The sequence below is a fragment of the Saccostrea echinata genome, unplaced genomic scaffold (genome assembly GCF_033153115.1).
Source record: "Saccostrea echinata isolate AGI-Se365-2 ecotype Australia unplaced genomic scaffold, CSIRO_AGI_Sech_v1 ptg000033l, whole genome shotgun sequence".
NCBI lineage: Eukaryota > Metazoa > Mollusca > Bivalvia > Ostreida > Ostreidae > Saccostrea > Saccostrea echinata.
Genome location: NW_026889782.1, coordinates 16,802,258 through 16,823,147, shown reverse-complemented (window position 1 = coordinate 16,823,147; position 20,890 = coordinate 16,802,258). Strand labels below are relative to the sequence as shown.

General features: G+C 33.4%; 3 protein-coding genes across 3 annotated transcripts; 2 read left to right on the top strand and 1 right to left on the bottom strand.

Moving 5' to 3' along the window:
* Window positions 1–1,990: 1,990 nt before the first annotated feature.
* LOC133198201 (transmembrane GTPase fzo-1-like) lies at window positions 1,991–19,974 on the bottom strand. Its single transcript, XM_061334326.1, has 6 exons — window positions 19,965–19,974; window positions 19,417–19,715; window positions 18,964–19,104; window positions 2,549–2,758; window positions 2,114–2,220; window positions 1,991–2,012 (listed from the first exon to the last, which is right to left on the bottom strand). The coding sequence occupies exons 1-6, from the start codon at window positions 19,972–19,974 to the stop codon at window positions 1,991–1,993; spliced, it is 789 nt and encodes a 262-aa protein (XP_061190310.1).
* LOC133199133 (uncharacterized) lies at window positions 4,087–6,287 on the top strand. The gene is made up of 3 exons (XM_061335004.1): window positions 4,087–4,266; window positions 5,782–5,913; window positions 6,262–6,287. Exons 1-3 carry the CDS (start codon window positions 4,101–4,103, stop codon window positions 6,285–6,287), a joined length of 324 nt encoding a protein of 107 aa, XP_061190988.1. The 5' UTR covers window positions 4,087–4,100.
* Window positions 5,913–16,132, top strand: LOC133199019 (uncharacterized). Its single transcript, XM_061334911.1, has 8 exons — window positions 5,913–5,987; window positions 6,262–6,358; window positions 8,588–8,768; window positions 10,013–10,098; window positions 11,146–11,939; window positions 13,128–13,267; window positions 13,913–14,100; window positions 15,123–16,132. The coding sequence occupies exons 3-8, from the start codon at window positions 8,590–8,592 to the stop codon at window positions 15,917–15,919; spliced, it is 2,184 nt and encodes a 727-aa protein (XP_061190895.1). The 5' UTR covers window positions 5,913–5,987; window positions 6,262–6,358; window positions 8,588–8,589; the 3' UTR covers window positions 15,920–16,132.
* Window positions 19,975–20,890: the final 916 nt, after the last annotated feature.

Below are 20,890 nucleotides of genomic sequence, written 5' to 3'. Positions count from 1 at the left end.
ATAGGTTAATCTGAGGAAAATATTTGCAAATGTAAAAAGAAGTATATATTACCGCTAAAATGCCTTTTTCGTTAGCCAGAGCCGTATATATTGTACATATATAGTGTTAAATATGTAAATGTATAACACCTTTATCTCACATTCAGCAGGGGGAGGTTAACATCAGACTTTTGGACAGAAAAGATATTTTTTTACTTCATTATTAATAATTTTACCCATTTTAGTTTTAAAAGACACATGTTGCAGAGTTTTTGAAGTCTAATTGTATTTCTCTTTCAGGCTAAATGAATGACATTGAAGAGAGCTCATATTCTTATTTATGCTTCAACTACATTGATAGTGCTTTATATTAAATATGTAGCTCAAATTCTGGGCCATCGCAAGCAGATTTAAATGTGCAGCAGTAATAAGTTTTAATTGCCAATCGTGTTATTGATAAATTGTAGCGGTGATAAGCACCAAACATTTTCTAGCTTACAATATTAGCAGTGATGAGTTCGTCCTTATACTGTAACCGTATATCGAACTACACGTAAGTCGATAACTGTGTAGTATGTTCTGCTCGCTAAAAACTTCTAAACTATAGCAGGTTATTGAAAATTAATATGATGAAATATGGAGATAACGAACAGTATTTATGCTCAAAGTCCATTAAAACAATGCAGATTGGGAGCAGAACAAACCCAAGTTACCTTATTAAAAAATTGAATGACCGGTGTGAATGTGGAATTTTTTTGAGGTTATCTTATGATTATAGAATGAAATAGAAATATTACACCAATCGGACCAATGTTATGGCATCAAAGAAGACCTACGATTTCATAACATTTTAGGGATTTATTATTGTGACTGTATTTGAATTACATTATTTGTGTAAATTCAACTGTGTGCTATTTATCCATTAAGATAAAATGTAACATTGATTCGTACAGAATTAATCCGTTGTCTAAATTAAGTCAAAGGCTCATGGCGGGTATGACCGACCAATTGTTTTTTGTTCATGACACTTGAACCAATCCCGATGTTTTTCAGGGGCCCATTTAAGAAGACTTACGATTTCATCACGTTTTAGGGATTTATTATTTTTACTGTATTTGAATTACATTATTAATGTAGATTCAACTGTGTGCTATTTATCCATTAGCATAATATGTAACATTGATTTGTATAGAATTAATCCGTTTTTTTAAATTAAGTCAAAGGCTCATGGCGGGTATGACCGATCAATTTTTTGTTCATGACATTTGAACCCATCCCGATGTTTTTCAAGGGTCAATGTTTGCTTTACCATCAGTTTTGATGTGTGTGTTTTGTTTTGTTTTGTTTTGTTTTGTTTTTTGGATATCTGCCCTTGATTGCATTATTTTTTCACGCTATCTACCTGTATTGACTGCTGTTACATACAAGACCACTAAATTTGACTTTATATTTTTAACGATTAACATTCTTTTGTTTTATTTGAAGATCGGTGAAATTCATAGCGTGAATTAAAAAATGCATATTTATATTTAAAGAAAATCAACCTTACCTGCTCCGTGTCCTTTTGGAGCTGCGAAATATCGAACTTGAGTCTTTCCATAGTGTGAATACGTGTTTCCTTTGACATTGACGTAGCATTTAAACAGCATTTCACATTTACCTCGATGGGTTTTAGTGTTTCCTTCAGAAATCTTTATTAAGGAGATTTGTGATATATTTAGACAAAATAACACATATTTATTTAAAAACTTTTCATGGTAAAAAAGTATATTGATTAACCAAAGTGTAAACATGACACTATAGTAAACTATAGTTAGGTGTAGTACATGTAAATGTTACTTATGTCAAGCATTTCTATTTCTTTTGCTGCGGTAAGATCAATAACGACGAAGGACAGCGAAAACAAATCGAGTTTTTTTACCCTGTGTAATAATCAAATTTCCCGTTAAAATGTAGATAGGTTAACATTTTACAAATCAATGATATTTTTAACGAAATTCCTATGCAATCATTACTTGATGTGACAAGGACTCCTGTAATTTTCATTAAGTAAAATAAAATACAAATGAAGTAATCCTAGAGGACCCACACAAATATATACACGCACAAAATGACAAATTGAAATATTGCTTACGTTAAATGTTTAATTTGGCGAGTATATTGACTTCTTTCAACGACTTTAGCGAGTCTTTCTTTGAATCGTTCAAATTCTGCATCAAAGTCTGGTTCCTTATCTTTAGTCTAAAACATTACAAAGAAAAAAATGTTAGTGCATTATTTCTTAACGCATATATTTTTTTTCACGTTAAATTTATATAACGAGGAAAAACGACAGACAATAAATCAACCTCTTTCATGAAAAGTTTACATCACAATTTTTATGTGCTTATATCATCGCCATTTTTAATATTAAATTCCTCTCCATGATTGCATAATCTACCTTTTGCTTTTAATCTCGATATTAAAATGTAATCAATTTGTAATGCATATAAAATAAATACCTAAATATAATAGCTGTCTCCATGTTTAACACAATACATTAAAGTTCAAAGCATTATTCTATTCTTACACTCATAAGGCTTGTTCTGAAAATATTTTCAGAAGTCAAATGTGGCCAGTGCTTTTTTAACTCCCTTTGAACTTTGCTCCATCCTTCATCCCTTTCGTCTTGCGGTACCGCATCCCATTTGTTTGAGATAAATAAGGCATTCCTTGGATCTAAACAAGTGATATCCTTTTCATCATGAAGCCGCACCACTTCTTGAATAATTTTGACGAGCTGTATTTCCGAAAAAATGGCAAAAATTCAAAGGGAAGGAAAAACTAGTTTAAATATTTGTGAATTAGAAGAAAAACATAAATTTACAGATTTTGGCACCTTTTTTAGCTTTTCAACGTTTTTTAATAAAAAAAATATTTTGGGTTTCCAATGTTTCGGCACGAACATCACTGAACAGACATTATTTTTCGAAATGCGCATCTGGTGCATCAAAATTGGTACCGTATAAGATTTACATGATATTAAGATTATATCAATATCCATGAGAAGTGGAGAGAGAAAAAAACAGAAAGATATACATTCAGTGATTTCAAAATTATTTACATGTACGTCAAAATAAAGTATATGTCCTTCAAAATGTCTACTTCTTTATACTTTACAATTTAGTTAAAGAGGGATTCTTCTCATATTTCTTGTATTTAAAAATTAATAAAATTTTCATAGATTCAAGAAGACATTATCATTAAGTGATGGTATCAATTAGATTAAATTTGACCGTTTTATTTTAAAACCAAGGTCAGGTCAATGTCATTGTCTTTTTCCTTGACCTTAAGAATAAAAAAATTACTGTTGCCAATTATGCCATGTGTACTTCTATTTCAAAAGATTTTTTTTTTGGCATAAAAAGATATTACCATATAGGATCTATAAGTTGATACTACCAAATTGATATAAATAATTTAACAAGATATATATATTGACTAATCAAAATTTCCTCTGTTTTTCCTAAATTTTTAGGATATATTAGTTATTTTTATATGCTTCGTATGTTTAAATTTTTCTGATTTTCACATATGGTAAAGTAGTCATATAAAGATACAAATTGATACAAAAACAAAAAGTTTTGACCGTTTACTAAGAGAGAAAAAACACTATTTAAGGATTTTTGCTCAATTCTGTATTTAGATTGGAAGCATTTAAAAGATAACAAAATTAGAATTTGTTTGCAAAATCATATTTATTTGATATATTTTAAAACTTTGCTCCATTATTATTACTTTTACTTACATTTGTAATTTTCTTAAGATCTTTGATTGTTTAAATTTTTTTTAAGGTGTTTCGCTTCTGACGAATTTGAATACACCGCGCAACTCGAACTGCCGGAAATTGGTCTGAATGTCGTTTTAATAAAGAATTCAGTATGACAGAAAAATAATAGTTTATTTTAAGTAATTATAATAATTATCCGTAGAAAGTAACATAATATTGATTTTTGTGCCAGAAGAAAACATATAATAACTATTTTATATTTCGCGGAAAATTAAGACATGTGAGACGGATTACGATAATGTAAGTAAAAAGCAGACGTGGAGTAACGTTCGGCGCGTAAACTTTGGTTAAGATGGTGAAACCAAAGTACAGACGCCATGGGTTCGTTTCGAAAACGAAGAAGGAGAGATATGAAAAAGTATCTGCAGGGCAATTGACCCGATGGATTAGGGGAGCTATTCTTAGAGACCACAATTACTCCGCCAGTGCAACTCCTGTTAACATTGATCATGATCAAGGTTTGTATACATACGTGTATCATATCTAAAAAAAAAAAAAACCAGTTTGCACATCTGCATCTATGTTAGATCTATCTTAGAAATATTAAAGGAAGGCACATGATGTCCATTACAGTGCGCCGTTCTAGTCCTTATAACATTTTAAGTCATAGGCCTATATGTTAATTTTTTTTATAGTTTAACCTACATGTAATAAATATATATAAGATATATATTTTTTTAATTTACTTTTGCTGTTCATTGCTGTGGTTCAAAGATTATAAAATGTTAAAGCTTGATGAAATAATATACTCATTTGATCTCTTCACATTGTGATGGAAAGTTACATTACAAAACAGTCTGACACAAATTATGCAAAAATGTATGAAAGGTGAAATCTCACAATATTTATCACAATACTGAGATGCAGTTCCAGTGTATCATGATACATAGCGGATGATTAATGTTTTGTAGCTGAATATGGAATTTATTTCACTAGTGGGATAGGATTTTTTTTTATATTTTCACAAGTGTCTTTGAAAACACAAATGAAAATCTATTTTTAAAAAAAAATCCTGTCTCATGATTGAAATAAATTCCATATACAACTACAAAACATTGAATTTTCTGTTGTTACATTTTCTTTGATTTTCCCTTTACCTTTATTCATTAATTGTTTGTATTTTCATAACACAGTGTGAATAGGCTGTGTCATCATGTATGTGTGGTTGAGATGTCATAGCAAATAAGAGATTGAAAACAAATAAAATGGATTTCAACAACATATTTGGAGAAACTTTGGAAATCTCTATCAGCAAAGGCGGATACAGGGCCAGCCCCCCCCCCCCTTTTGAATTTTTTGTATGTAGAACTTTTATGTCCATTATCCTAAAATCAAGGAAAAAACATCTCTTATTTGTAAGAATTCATCAGCTTCCAGGCCCCTACCAGGGCTTTGCCCTAGACCCACTGGGGGGTCAATGCAGTCCCCCAGACCCCCTGCCTTCTACTGCGCCCCGCTGTTATGCAATTCCTGGATCCGCCACTGATCAGGATGGTTTATTTATCTTATAACAGGTCCAGGACTAAAAATGATTACTTTTTTTTTTCACTGGCCACTCAGGCTATCGCTTAAATTTTTACTGGTCAATTTTTTAACTCAGCAGTCTAGTACTTTCACTGTCACATTGGGCCAGTAAATTTTAAAAAGACTGGCCCAAAACCATAATAATAGAAATAAATTGTTTATATTGTGTTACTTCTTAGTAAAATGGAACAAAACAGAAGAACTTGGATGCACAACCCTGTCAAGTTAACTATCCCAACACCATGAATGCATGAATTTTGTTATGCATATATGCACATGCTAAATAGCATATACTTACCTCTTAAATGTCAAAAATATGCTGTATATCGGCACTATGAACTGTTGTAAGTGTATCAAAAGTAGTCAACTAAATGTCAGCATGTGTAGATAGTAAAGAACGTTATGTGTATCCTGGTGATAATTTTTATTTATTCATTCTTTATTAATAGAATTGCCAAATTTAAATATACTGGAAAGAGAGGAGGTGGTGGATGGGGGAGAAGTGACTACATCTGAGGATTGGAAGGAGGGAAGGAGAGTGGTAGAACTTGGAGTGTTAGCTGAGGGCTTGCAGGGATGTTGTAAATGTGGCTTACCATTGCAACTTTCACACACAATTTCTGTACTGACACATGGTTTAGCTTCTTTGTTAAAGGTATAAACTCATAAATTTATGTCCAGTTAGTTAGAAAACAACTTTGAAAGCTTGAAAGGTTTTTTTTCATGGATTTTTCTCAATGTAAAATAGGCATTATTCCATGTCCTTATTAAAAGTTTTGAAAGGTTTTACAATATTTTTTTTTATCATATTTGAAATAATGCATATTGAAATTCTTTTTTTCCCCAGCATTTGATATTCATTAACGGTGAATGAATTTATTACAGTGACCTGTAACTGGGGATTCATTGGTTTTACATTCACATTTCAGGTCTGTTGCAGCAATACAAAGTGTAATCATATTAACCATGTAAAAACGGGGAAAAAACATGGAAAAGTGTGGGATGTAAATACAAAACTATCAGCAGGTGAGAAGTTTCACTTACACATCCCCTACATCAGATACACATATATTAATTTTTGTCAGGTCACAAGAGCCTAATTAAATTTTAGCTCATTTTTGTACGTATAGGTTTTTCCCCATTGTTCAAAGATTTCATAAGTGCCACTTGTTTTGCATGAACTTGAAAGAATTTATATATATATATATATATAATGTTTAGTTCAGAATAAAAACTTGTTGGGAAGCCATTTTTAACTTATTGAAGCCAGAGGCTCATTTGAGCTTTCTGATCTAAGTTTTTCCATTTATCTGTCTGTCTGTTAACTTTACAAAATTATACCCCTGCTCCAAAGGAGAGGGGGGTAAACTGTTTTACCCTTGTGTTTTTAGCACACTCTTTGTTATCCCCTCGCGCAGCTAGTTGCGGAGAGGATATAGCATCGCTACTGTGCATATATGTGTGTGTTTGTGTGTGTGTTAGTGTGTCCATTACAGCTTGTTGGCAAGATTTAAGGAGAACCTTTGTACTATCAAATCTCAGCTTCCACATACTTATGTGGGATTGTGAAAGGACAAATCCTATTCATTTTCAAGTTAATCAGTGAAATATTTCTTTAAATATTGCGTACCTTCAAGCCCTGAAATTTTATGTACGACTTGACAATACTCACTTCCTGTTAATCAAACTGGTAAATTCGGATCGCTTCGATAGACTCGCTTCAGTAAGTTCTACTATGTATTTGCATATTTATATTGTCATATTATTGTGCGTATCTTGAGACAATCTGTCTGAATTAAAAGTGTCATCTCTGACACTGAGTAATTGAAATAATTTGATGAACGTTGCAGTTTCATTATTAAATTTCCACATGTGTCTGTTTACAATATAGAATTTATCCTTATTTCTTCTGAAAGCTATAAAGACATTTCGCAAGTTTCATTGACCTCTCAACACTGACATATTGTTATTTTTCATTACGAAAAAATATTGCTTCCACAGGTATTCTCAGATTTTATGCATATTGCATAGGTAAATTACTGAAACTTAGAGCATACGTGATATGTTTCTGCTAGGAATAAGGGAAACTGCCCAATTACGTATGCATGTTATGCCCCCACCTCTCCCCACCAATATGATATGCACTTTTAATTTTTGTTAAAAATGGATCCCCCATCCCCCCCCCCCCCCCCCCCAAGATAATATCAACTTTGACTTTTGTTAAAAAATTAATTAGTGTTGCAATACATTTTATGTACTTTACCTTATTGTAAACTTTATATAGTAATAGTGGGTGCCCTTGATAACTAGGTGATTGTATCTTTCTTAACGTCCCTCTTGAGAATTATTCTCTCGTATGGAGACATTACCATTACTGGTGAAGTTCCTCTGTGAGGGGATGCTCCGCTTAGCGGTGCTCTTGTTTTCGCATGCCATATGGTAAGATTCATTTTTATACGAATCAGATGTCTACTTCCTGTTTATCCATGCGTCTGTCCATACCAAATTTCTGTCGCAACTGAACTTGTGTATATACAGTAAACTCAGTTATAGCAAAGTCCAAGGGACCTGTGAAATTACTTCGCTATATCCGTAATTCGTTATATCTGTATTACGAATTTGTTAAAGTATATATATTGAATTTGCAATTCATTATAAAAATTCATTATAAAAGATGTAATTTTTATTATTTTTAATCTCTACGGGACACAAAATCAGTTTGCTATATCTGTAAATTCGTTATATCAGAGTTTGTTATAGCTGTAATATTTTCTTAGGATTTGTTAGGAATTTTGCTGGGGATTCCAAAAAACTTCACTATATCCGTAAATTCTCTATATCTGTGTTTCTACATGAGAACATATATTTACATCAGAGCAGGGGTATTACTAGTGAGCATTGGCTCACAGACTTCTTGTTTAGATTTGTTCTCTGAACCACTGGACTTAACAGATTTTACATAATGCAATAGTACATGGAAAAAATCTTTAAAAATTAAAAATCATCTTCTCTGTAGAAGAGCAAAGCCATATAACCGTATTAATCATATTGATATTGAATCATCCCAATGTTATGTAGATCAATTTAAGTTTGGTAGCCATTACCCCTTGGGGGTTTGAGTACAGTATGGATCTTTTTTTTTTATTTCCTGGGAATACAGAGAAAAATGAGACTCGGGTGAGTGTTGTGGTTCAAGAGCCTCTTGTTTTAATTAGATTGATATTTTTTTTTTCATTTTTGAATTTTTATTTACAGCAATGGTACATGTTGGCATTGGTGTAACTCAAGTTAACAGTCTCCTTTCTGAGCTGAATATACCACCTGTTAGTCATGCCATGCTAGACAATAGACAGAAAGAGATCGGCAGAGCTGTCCAAGATGTTGCTGCAGAGTCTATGTCTAATGCTTTGCAGAAGGAACTGGGAATGATGAATGAGTGTGTATACAATATAAATTCAGTTTAAAATCTCACTTTTTAGCTCAACTGAGCCAAAGGCTCAATTGAGCTTTTCTGATCAAAGGGTGTCCAGCAACCATGTGTAGTGGTCATCTGTTAACTTCTCACATTTTCGACTTCTCCACACAAACCAATTTCGACCGTACTTGCCACAAAGCATCTTTGGGTAAAGGGATTCAAGTTTGTGCAAATGAAAGGTCAGGATTCAAGTTTGTTCAAATGAAGAGTCATGTTTTCTTTAAAAGGGAGATAATTAATAATTAGAGAAAATTTAATGTTATGTTTTAAAAGTCTTCTTTAAGAACCACTTGGCCAGGAAAGAGGAAATTTATGTGAAAGCTAGCTTCATTACATAGTGTAAAAATCATGACCCCCCAGGACTAGGGTTTTTACAAAAGGTGATCAAATTTTATTCAAGAATATATAGGAAAAATGGTTTTTTTTTTTAAAATTAGGTTGAGACTACAATAGCGGATTAGAGTTTTATAAAGGAGTACATAAGATAGAGTTGCAAGATCACACTAAATCCTATAAATTACTAACACATATCTAAGATGTGAAGAGTAGATTTTTAAAAAAAAATTATTAGCACTGGGGTTAGAGTTGAGCCAAAATCAGAGCAGTCAAATTTTACATAATGCATGTGTAAAGGAAAAAAAACCCAGCAGGACCATGTTGATCATATTTATATTGAAGCATCCCAATGTTGTGTTGATTAAACTTTGAATAAATCATATAACTCCTTTAGTCTACATTTTGGTCCACAGCATGGAGTCAAAATATTTATAAAAAATTTAATTTTGGTTGTAACGCATTATTTGATTGGATAAAAAATTTTAGTTTTTATGGCATAACCTGTGTTGCCTACGTCACAATGACTTAATGTACGTCAAAAACGTATCAATCCGCTTGGTGTTACTTTTAAAATATGTGCAATTCGAAGGCATTTCTGAAGGAGAAATTGTCTTATTGATTTAAAAAATTAAATTATAAGGAGTGAATTTAATAGCTACATATACTGGTATAACTTGGGTTGGAACAGTTTATGACTTTTTATATACTGCTTCGCAGTTACTAGATATACTTATAAATGTTAGTTTTAGTCATCTACTGCATAATTAGTGCTGGTAAATATGCAGATTGTTATGCATATTAGGGAGGTGTTCTAAAGGAGACAGGTTCACAGGCTAATAACTGATGTCTGTTATTTAACTATCTTTCAGAGAGATGAATGAAAAGGGACTAGTTGTTGCTGTAGATGCTGGATGGCAAAAACGGGGAAGTGGAAAGACATATGATAGTTTGTCAGGTAAAAATAGACAAATTTTAGGAAAATGAAACAAATATTAATGCATAGAGTGATTTATTTTGGCCTGCGTCCCCCATGAATTATGCATTAATTTTGCTCAGGACATGATTCCAATAAATATGTATGCAAACAGATGCAGTAAAGAATGGGTGGAGTTAACGCCCTTTGGATCTTTTTGCAATTCCTCTACCAAGCTGTAAATGAAGTGAATCGAAAATATATTGCAAGCAATAGAAAGAGTTACGTATACATGGTTATATTAGGTAGAACATTTGTACAAAAGCAAGGCCTTTTGCCATGAATCAAAATTGAAGCAACGATACATTAGTGTCGTCTTCCGGAATTTGGCATGTACCCGGAGTGGTTTTTAGGTCACGTAATCAAATTTATAGGAGGTGGGGCTATCGATCGGCATCATTGTTGACATCTCTCTCTCCCTCTCTAGAAATTCGAATATGTGTATGGCATATTGCAGCGATGTCAATATGACCCTGATTATCTATTGATTATCTATTGATATTCAAGAAATCTTCAGGCACCATGCCTTCGATATTTATTTAGTTTACCTCAAAAAGAGTGTTTTAAATCCACACCTGTACCATGAATACACGGTTAAGATATCGGGGATTTATATGATAGAAAGAAAGAAAAAGATACATGTATCCCAAAGTTCAACTGTACATTGAAATTTTAAAATATTCTTCCAAAGAACAGCCATTAGTAGTCATGTATAGGTACAAGCATGCTCAGGTAAAGCATATTCAATTTTGTTTGAACTATGGCCCCAAGGGGGTAAGATGGAGCCACAAAAAGGGATATAATTTTTACATGGGAATTTATAGGAAAAAACTCATTAAGGAAGAGCCTTAATGAGTCAAATCAATATGCAAGCACTCTCATTAGCAATATTAGGTGAATTTTATTCAGAGGAATAAAGAAAGGAAAAACTTTTGTATAGATTATCTTCTAAAGTGTGATAACCCATTGGCATTGTTTTGAAATTGGGTGTTAAATTTTTCTTTTACTTCAAAATATGTACTTTTTTAGGTCATTGTTCCATGGTTGGCCCTCTCTCTGGCAAAGTATTGTCATATTCTGTGAGGTCAAAGAATTGCAGAGTATGCAGTGTAGCTGAAACAACCAACAAGAATCCAGCAGCCCATGAGTGCTCAAAGAACTGGGAGGGAAGTTCAAAGGCCATGGAGGCAGATATGGTTATTGAGATGGTAGAAGATTTACAGAAAAGTAAAGGAATAACCATTGACGGAATCATAGGAGATGAGGATACCACCACAATAGCAAGATTAAAAACTAATGTCAATGCTAATATCAAGAAGTTGTCTGATAAAAATCATCTGAAGAAACTGTTTACAAACTCTTTGTTTACCTTGAAGAAAGAACATTCATCTCTAACTTTGTCTGTTATAAAGTATATTCAAAAGTGCTTCAGTTACTCCATAGCACAGGGAAAAGGAAATGCTCTTCAAATCCAAGAAGACCTCTCATCAATACCATACCACATCTTTGGAGATCACAAACACTGCTCCGCACGGTGGTGCAAGTTCATCAACAACCCTAACCTGCGCTACAAGTCTCTTCCACATGGAAAACCGCTCAAAGATAGGTTCCTTCAGGATGATCTCAAAGAAGTTTTCAGTTCATATGCAAGTCATTCTGATCGTCTTTCATGTTTAGGAAGCACGCAATCAAATGAGAGTTTTAACAGAATGGTGTTTGCAAAAGCCCCAAAGACCCATCATTACAGCTCCTCTTCAAGCCTCAGATATAGAGTTGCTGCGTGTGTAGCTCAGAAAAATGAAGGTCACAGATATCTTATAAAGGTATGTTAATTTTTAGCTCAAGTGAGCTTTTCTGATCACCCGTTGTCCGTCATCCGTCTCTCCGTCCATCTGTAAACTTTTCACGTTTTCAACTTCTTCTCAAGAACCACTGGGCCAATTTTAACCAAACTTGGTACAAAGCATCCTTGGGTGAAGAAGAGCTTAAATTGTTAAAATGAAGGGCCAAGTTCTCTTAAAAGGGGAGATAATCAAGAAAATACAAAAATTGGGTGGGGTCATTAAAAAATCTTCTCAAGAACCACTGGGCCAGAAAAGCTGAAACTTATGTGGAAGCATCCTGGGGTAGTGTAAATTCTAAATTGTTCAAATCATGACCCCCGGGGTAGGGCAGGTCCACAATAGGGAATCCAAGTTTTACATTGAAATATATAGTAAAAATCTTTAAATATCTTCTTCTCAAGAACCACTATGCCAGAAAGGCTGAAACTTATTTGGAAGCATTCTGGGGTAGTGTTGTTTCTAGATTGTTCAAATCATGACCCCCAGGGGTAGGGCTGGGCCACAATAGGGAATCCAAGTTTTACATTGAAATATATAGTAAAAATCTTTAAATATCTTCTTCTCAAGAACCACTGGGCCAGAAAGGCTGAAACTTATTTGGAAGCATTCTGGGGTAGTGTAGATTCTAAATTGTTGAAATCATGACACCTGGGGGGTAGGGCGGGGCCACAATAGGGAATCCAAGATTTACATTGAAATATGTAGTAAAAATCTTTAAAAATCTTTTCAAGAACCACTGGGCCAGAAAAGCTGAAACTTAATGTGGAAGCATTCTGGGGTAGTGTAGATTCTAAATTGTTCAAATCATGACCCCTTGGGGTAGGGTGGGGCCACAATAAGTACTACAAAGGGGGGGGGGGGAATCAAGTGAAAAACAGCAAGGCCAATGGTAAAAAAAGGAGCGAGTTTAGTCCCAAGTTAGAGCTTGGGGCGGGGCCAAAGTAGCCGTAGTAAAGGTGACCATCAAGGCCCATGATCCATTTGTTTTATAATGTATGTTGTTTGCATTACATATATTCCTAACAATATTTCTACTGTGTGTACTTTTGTTATGTGAGAATATTAATCTCTTAGATTTTAAAATTCTGCAAATTTTAATCAAAAGCAGATTAATGAATGTATTGCATATTTAGTTGTACATAATGGATTCTTATATCCTTATTAAAGGTGAACAAGAAATTAGGCCTCTCTCCTGGCTACTATACTCGAAGACAGTGCATTCTGAGGGATCTCCAAAGAAAACGACAGAAGGCCATTTCAATGACACAGAAATTTAAAAGGAGAAGGAGAGAATTGAAAGCCAAGAGGTACTAGTATACTTTTATTGTCATTTGTCAGAGTGTAACAAAACTCTTGTCTAACTGAAAAGTGAAAACCAACCAAGGACAAGTGGATGTCCCTGCTGATAAGTATATATTTAAAGTGAGAATTGAAAAAAACTCTTGCATCTTACTAAGATCTATTGTTTTCTGAATCACCAAAGATTTATGCTTGTTATAAATAGTGAGTCTCTTCTGGTTGCAAATTGTCATAAAAAGTTTGATATAAGTATAAAATTAATGAAGAGGACATTTTCTGGAATGAATCAACCAGTGGTTTGATAAATATTTTTTTCCAATTCATTTGGAGGTATATTTTTCACTATATTGTTGAATATCTATTTTATATTGGAAAAGTGAGTCATATGGGACAAGCAAAATCTTCATTGAGATGAATGGTTATGCTTCATATTTATTTGCTTTGCCAAGTGGTCACTGAAATTTCTTTCACCCTGTAATGTACAAAATTGTGGTTTAGAATAGCTTGAAACGTTCTATCAGAACTGTGCAACCAGTCTTTACTAAGTAAATTTTTTTTATTGGCTGTACATCAGGTGAGTGTTTATTTTGCTAGGCCTCTTGTAAGACCTCAATTTGGAATTATTTGTTTTACAATATACAACTTCTTTACAGAATTCAAAGTCTTTCTACAAAAGAGACAAGGGAAGGCGTCAGTTATTTGACAGGATGTGATCTCCACCATGCCTCGGACATTGATGAAATTCCAGCTCCAAAAACAATTCCAAAGTATGATCATCTTCCTTCAAGTCAGTTGTTAAATGCTGAAGAGATCTATTTCGACTTGGAAACTACTGGACTCGGTAAGAACCTAAATGAGTTTTGAATGTCTAGTCAATGCTGATGGTTATGGCACTCTTCCAGTATTTCTTCTATATGCATGTCGAAGGAATAAACCCAGCATTTTGTAAACAGCAAGAAAATTTCTAATCTGTTTGTCACAAAAACCACCAAGAAGTGTTTATCACAAGATATGGGAATCACGATCAAGTAAACAATTCTATAAAAGAAGGATCTATCATGTTTTGCGGTTGGAAATGATTGAATATGATATTCTATCTCCGAGCCTTAGCAGCAAAACTCCATGACAACACTTTCAGTCATAAACAATTGTGATATCACACCCATGTAATCTCAAAATTTATTTCCTGATTGATATCCACCAGATGTATGGGAAGCATATGCAAAAGGAATGTATGAAAACATGATTAATTTCGAAGATTTGAGACACTCATATGACCTTTTGTAATTGGTCCCTGTCCACTGTCTGCCATGTGTAAACTAATAAACATTTTTAACTTCCTGAAAACTATATGGCTCCCCCCCCCCCCCCCCCCCCCCGATGTTTGGTATAAAGCATCTTCAGAGTAAAGAGGAATTTAAATGTTATGACTCTTGCACCTCAGAGGCCTGTGGGTGGGACAAAAACCAATGAAACTAAATGCACATAATTTATACAGAGGTAATATATGTTTTTCAAAAATTATATATTTTCTGTTGCTAATATTGAATAAAAGCAAATGCATATTTTGAAATGGCATAAAAGAAGTTTTTAAACCTCTATGATTCTGGTATTGGTAGTTGAGCATGTTTTATATCGTTCTTTCAAAACTTTACTTTTCCTAATCTGACAACACTGAATTTAAAGAAAATGCATACTCTGAAAGAGTTCAAGCATTTTCGACAGGAGTTAAGGCTTGGGTAAGAGGGGCACTAGTATTTCATTGTTTCAAAATTTTTGAAATAGTGCATATATCAATGGATTTGTTTGGATATTTTATGTTTTGAATTTCAAAAACTTGAATATACTTGTTTTTATTTTCAGCAAGGGATTCTCATATTGTGCAGTTATCTGCAGTTAGAAATGATGAGGTATTCAACAAGTACATCATTCCAAAAAAACCAATGACATCAAAAGCTACAGAAATAACTGGAATACAAGTAGTCAACAATAAAATGTACCACAATCATGAGGAAGTTGAGACAGTCAGCATTAAAGATGCTCTGATCCAGTTTATGGACTTCATGAAGATGTCGGGTCCAGATGTTGTTCTAGTTGGGCATAACTCTAAAGTGTTTGACCTTCCTGTGCTCTTCAACATTTTGAGTAAACTAAACATTTTGGAGACATTTTCATCTGCAGTCACTGGCTTCATTGATACAATTCCTCTTTTCAAAATGTCACATCCAAACCTTTCGTCATACTCGCAGTTACACCTCTTTGCAGAAATTCTACAAGACAAATACAGTGCGCATGACTCATTACAGGATGTCATAGCCTTGAAGAGATTGGTCGATCATACAGGACCCTCCCATGAAGTCAAAGTTGCTGCATCCTTCACCTTGAACTCTGCCGTTGCCGTGTTTCATCACAAGAACACAACAAAGCATCTAATGAGTACACTAAGGCCTTTATTGGACCAAAAGGTAATTTCGAATGGAATGGGAAATAAGATTGCCGGCAGTGGACTCTCCTTATCCCACTTACAACTTGCATATCAGAGAAATGGTAGGGAGGGAGTGCAGGATGTGCTGTCAGAGATAGCTGATAATAGTGTGCGTGTGACAAAATCTAAAAAAATCATTGATTCTGTTGCAGATTATTTCAGGTCTGAGCAGTAATGCAGTTATTTGTTTGTGAATGTATGATGTTCTTTGTATGTTATTGTTTGTTTGTTTGTTTTACGTCCCTTTGAGAATTTTTCACTCAAATTGGAACCCCACGAGTTGTTGATGTCAGGATGCAAATATAGACCTGTACTCTGCTCTTGAGACTATTTGAACTAGTGAGGGTTTTTTTTACGTCCCTTTGAAAATTTTTCACTCATGTTTGGACCAACCAGTTGTCGACCGATGTCTGCAAATATAGACCTGTATTCTGCACTTGAGGCCATTGAGCAATGAGGGATCTTTCTGTGGCAGCATCTACTGCAACATTAAACCTTAGTTTATACTGTCTCATCCAAAGGACTGGTCCTCACTTCCAAAAAAGTATACAGTCATAATAAGTTATTAAGAATAGATAAAGTAAAGAAGTAGGTGAGCCAATGCTCACTAGTAATACCCCCGCTCTGAGCACTGATGTGAATATACCCTCTGATGTGAATATACACAAGTTCAGCTATGGACAGACACAGGAATAAACAGGAAGTTGACACTGGATTCGTACAAAAATGAATCCCACCAAATGGCATGCCTAAACAAAGAGTGTGCTAAGATTTCAAACATCTCCGATGAGTAGTTGCTGAGAAAACTGTGACGAAAATTTGTTATGCATGGTATTGACAGACGCACAGATAAACAGGAAGTTGAAATTGGATTCGTACAAAATAAATCTTACTATATGGCATGCCTAAACAAAGTGAGTGTTAAAACTTCAAGTATCTGCTATAAGTGGTTGCTGAGAAAACTGCGACAAAAATTTGATATGGACAGACAGACACACAAGGATAAAACAGTATATACTCCCTCTCCTTCGGAGCGGGGGTATAATTATGCAATGTACTGTTGTATATGAAACATGTTTCAATGTCTAGTGTTATTGGTAGTTTGTAGTTGAACAAAACATTTTCTTTCCATTCAAAATAAATCCAATTTAGAAACTGAATTGACAATGATTTATTGACCATACATGAGAATTTAAATTCTGTTCATTGATATTTATTGAAGAAAGCTATGTGCATAAATTGAAATATGCACAAATGAATATGAAAGGACATACTGCAAATGTATATTGTGCATGCACTATACTTGGTGGTGATTAATTTTTCAACAGGTCAAGCTAGGTTTGATTTTGGCACATTTCTGATTGTGTACCAATAAATATACACGTCATAAAGTTTGTGATGTTCTTGATATAGCGGAAGCAGCTTTCTGTCAAAGACGATAAAAAACCTTTATGTTTACAGTATACAGCAGTGCCATTAAATTTTTGTATGTTACATGTACCGGTAACAATTTGAAATACCGATAACTATCACAATGACTGTAAACTTTTCACATTTTTGATTTCTTCTCAAGAACCACTGGACCAATTTCAACCAAACTTGCCACAAAGCATCCTTGGGGTAAGGGGATTTAAGTTTGTTCACAGGAGTGCCACGCCCTCTTTCAAGGGAAGATAATTAAGAATTTGGTAGCATCTTTAAAAAATTTTCTCAAGAACCACTGGGCAAGAGAAGATGAAACTTGTGTGAAAGCATCATTACATACTGTAGATTTAAGTTTTGTTAATCTGGGAAGTTTATATACTGTGAGACCAGCTTTGTAATATGAAAGATTAAAACCCAAAGAAGTAGAGTTTTCAGAATTTTTCCAAGAATGAAATTTAATAATCTGTATCCGGTCTTCTTGCAAATAAATATTCTGTCTTGAGAGGGCACGAAAATAATCTGACTCGATACCCCCCCCCCCTCCCCCCCTCTTTCCCCCTCAATATCAAATATAGTCGTTCACTAATATATTTTAATGTCCTTTTTTTAAGAGAAAGAATGAGTTTTAATACAATCATACATTCATGCAAATAGAAAATTCATCAAAAATAACAGGCTAAATAATGTAGGAAGCAAATATTATCAATCCGAATTTCCTCTGTTCAAAATTTGAGGAAAATTCGGTCAGAGGAAATTCAAATGAAAATATCTTTTAAAGTAACTCATGTAGATATACAATATTTTACATTGTTTCAAAGCACTACAACTAAGAAATAATTAACTAGAAAAAAATTAACTTTTTAATTATTTCTAATTCATTTTCCAAGCTTATTTTACAAGCCCCCAAAAGGAAAAATAAGCGAATTTTTGCACAGGGGTGTGTGCATTTTTTTAAAGAATTAATTTTATCTTCGGTTGACTACCATCATTATTTCATCAATATTTATTTTCCTTATGACTACTTTTAAAAGATAACAAAAAGTCAAAATGATTTGAAAATATTTTTTAGGTTAAAGGGAATATTAAATACGTTGGACGCATTTTTGGTCTTTTTCTTTACTAAAATGAGAGATTTACCTCCCTTTGGCATAAACGCCTATAGCTTGTAAACCAAATCATATACATATGCATTTTTTTGGCTTAAAATAATTAATTATGTTTATTCTTACAATTAAAAAAGAAAAATTAAATTTTTAATTATTTTTGTTGTCAGAAGCCAAACACCTTAAATAAATTCATTGTTCTATAGAAATTTTGAGAAGCAGAAAAGGAGATATTTTCACACGCTGCCGTTGTGCCAAATATATAGTCCCTGCTAAATCTCAACTCAGTTTACAATTTCTATTTAAAGTTGTACAATTATGATGAGAAAAGAAAAATATGATCTTTTAAATCCCTTACATCTAAGTATATAAAACATATAAGCAAATATACTTTCTGTCTGGTCAGAAACCAGACAAGAATCCCTTCTTAAATTACTTCATTTTTTTATGTCAAACATACAACGCTGTTAATCTTGTGAAGATAACAGAAATAATGAGATATAAAACATTTGGCCAATCTGGCCGATCAAACCGAGCGTATTCTACTCAATGTTAGAGGAAAATAAATTAATGAGTGGTTCAAAGTATCTTTGCTAATCAACACGTTAAAATTTCATAACCTATATATTTGAAAAGCATGAAGGAATAGAGTACTTTTTTTAGATTTTGAGATAAACAAGAATTGGTCTACCCTATCTCTCTGCACCCCACCAGCGTTTGCAACATTGGAGACAAATATGAAAGCAACCGCATTGGGTAGATACTTCATCATTTTGTCTGAGAGCTCCCGACTCCCACCAATTCCAGGTGTATCAACAATCAGAGTATTTCCCTAAAATAAATTGTTTAAATTTTAAACTTTCCTTTTTGTATATCATCACAGGTAATTTTGTGACACATTTCTGAGGGCGTTGGAGGTAGAGAATATAGATTTTACATTAAGAAATAACATTTAATTCACTTTTCTACTTTTATTTGGAGTTATTTGGGTTTACCTTTACAAGGGATGACACTCCAAAGAATAATATTAAATCTGTATAATAGTGCATATTAATGAACTTAGTACAGATACAGAAACAAATTGTTAATTCCACTGTATAGGCGAAAAATCTAAACACTCAGATGTATTCCATTATCCCCTAACCTTCAGGAAAGGAAAATAAAGACCGACATCAACGTGATCAATTTCCATTGATGCAAGCTGTGCATTTTTGTCGACATTCTCCTCAGTGAATTTCCTTATCTTCTCGTCTTGTCCGGATTCAAAACTCCTTTCGTCTATTACTTGATCATTTTTTCCTACAACTTTGCATGATATTTTCTTAGGATCGTTAGAATTACGAATTCTACAAATTGTTGCAGTTGACTCGTCGATACTAGGCTTGAATATTTTTCTACCGACCAGTCGATTGACAAGTGTTGATTTTCCTCCACTTGTCTCACCTAAATCAAATTAACAACCGTATTACATAATGGATATATACCAAATACAGTTCTGTATGAAATAACATCAGACAGTTTGAGGTCCTTCAGGGCCGAAAACTGTCTGATATTTTTTTTTTCATACAGAACTGTATGAGGCATATATCATACTTAAAACATTGCTCTTTAAATGACAATTTGATTTACCTAAGACAGTCTGATATTTTAACAAAAGACAAAAGTGATAATGGCCGATGAAGAAATTCTTACAAGAACGCATACTTGAATGAAAACTACTCAGTATTTTTTTAATCAGTTACACAATTATGGATATTTGAAGTAATATAATTCCTTGGAAATGGAGAGCAGGATTAAAATATCTTCAGTTGTATGCATAGAGCTTGAAGCTGTGCATTGAATAATGATACAGATCATCTAGTGAATAGAAAGGAAAATACAGATTAGAACTTTGATATGAATTGAAAAAAGAGAAAATAAAGCTGGTGCTGAATGTATATCATTTTTTAATTATTTGCATTGGGAATAACTTTACAGGCCCGTAGCAACGCTTTTTAAAGGGGGCCTCCAAAAAATTATCTGACAAGCAACAACTACCAAAACAAGGTAAACCGCTTAAACCCGAAAATCCTATATAAGAAAGGGTGTTGAACCTTTTTTCTACTTTTGGATACACTTTTCTAAAAAAAAAAAAAAAAAGTACTGAAATTTGCCAGTTTTTTTGACCTTACAGCAACAGAAAATGTGTATGTGTGTGTTGCGGGATGGGGGAGGGGCAGAACTTTTATGAAGATTTACTATGGAAAAATATATACAGCCTGTGTTAGAAAGGATTGAATATCTAATGGATATTTTTTTTATATAACCAGAAGTAGAATTCTTCTATAATTAAAATGAGAGATTTACCAGTCAACTCTGTTGTATAAAAATAAATATTCATTGGTTTCAACCCAGAATAAGAGAATTTCTGAATTTTTAACACTGGATGAAAACATCACTTGAAATCAAACATGTTTATTAAGAGTTCAGAGAGATCGTGTTTGAATCTTCTTTTATCCCCTCCTAATTCAGAATGAGTCTTTTTTTTTTAGTTTTCGAATTCTTTATGATCAGTAAATAACTCTCTGTTTAAAAAAAGTATGTACACATAACTAAGATCAAACAGTGGTATTTGCTAA

Coding starts and splice junctions, on each gene's coding strand:
- LOC133199133 (XM_061335004.1), top strand. CDS start 4,101: ATGGTGAAACCAAAGTACAGACGCCATGGGTTCGTTTCGAAAACGAAG. Junction 4,267..5,781: donor TAACATTGATCATGATCAAG/GTTTGTATACAT, acceptor CTTTATTAATAG/AATTGCCAAATTTAAATATA. Junction 5,914..6,261: donor TGAGGGCTTGCAGGGATGTT/GTAAATGTGGCT, acceptor TTCACATTTCAG/GTCTGTTGCAGCAATACAAA.
- LOC133199019 (XM_061334911.1), top strand. CDS start 8,590: ATGGTACATGTTGGCATTGGTGTAACTCAAGTTAACAGTCTCCTTTCT. Junction 10,099..11,145: donor GACATATGATAGTTTGTCAG/GTAAAAATAGAC, acceptor GTACTTTTTTAG/GTCATTGTTCCATGGTTGGC. Junction 11,940..13,127: donor GTCACAGATATCTTATAAAG/GTATGTTAATTT, acceptor TCCTTATTAAAG/GTGAACAAGAAATTAGGCCT.
- LOC133198201 (XM_061334326.1), bottom strand. Junction 2,221..2,548: donor TCAGAACAAGCCTTATGAGT/GTAAGAATAGAA, acceptor GTAATGTTTTAG/ACTAAAGATAAGGAACCAGA. Junction 2,013..2,113: donor CGCCAAATTAAACATTTAAC/GTAAGCAATATT, acceptor TGAAAATTACAG/GAGTCCTTGTCACATCAAGT.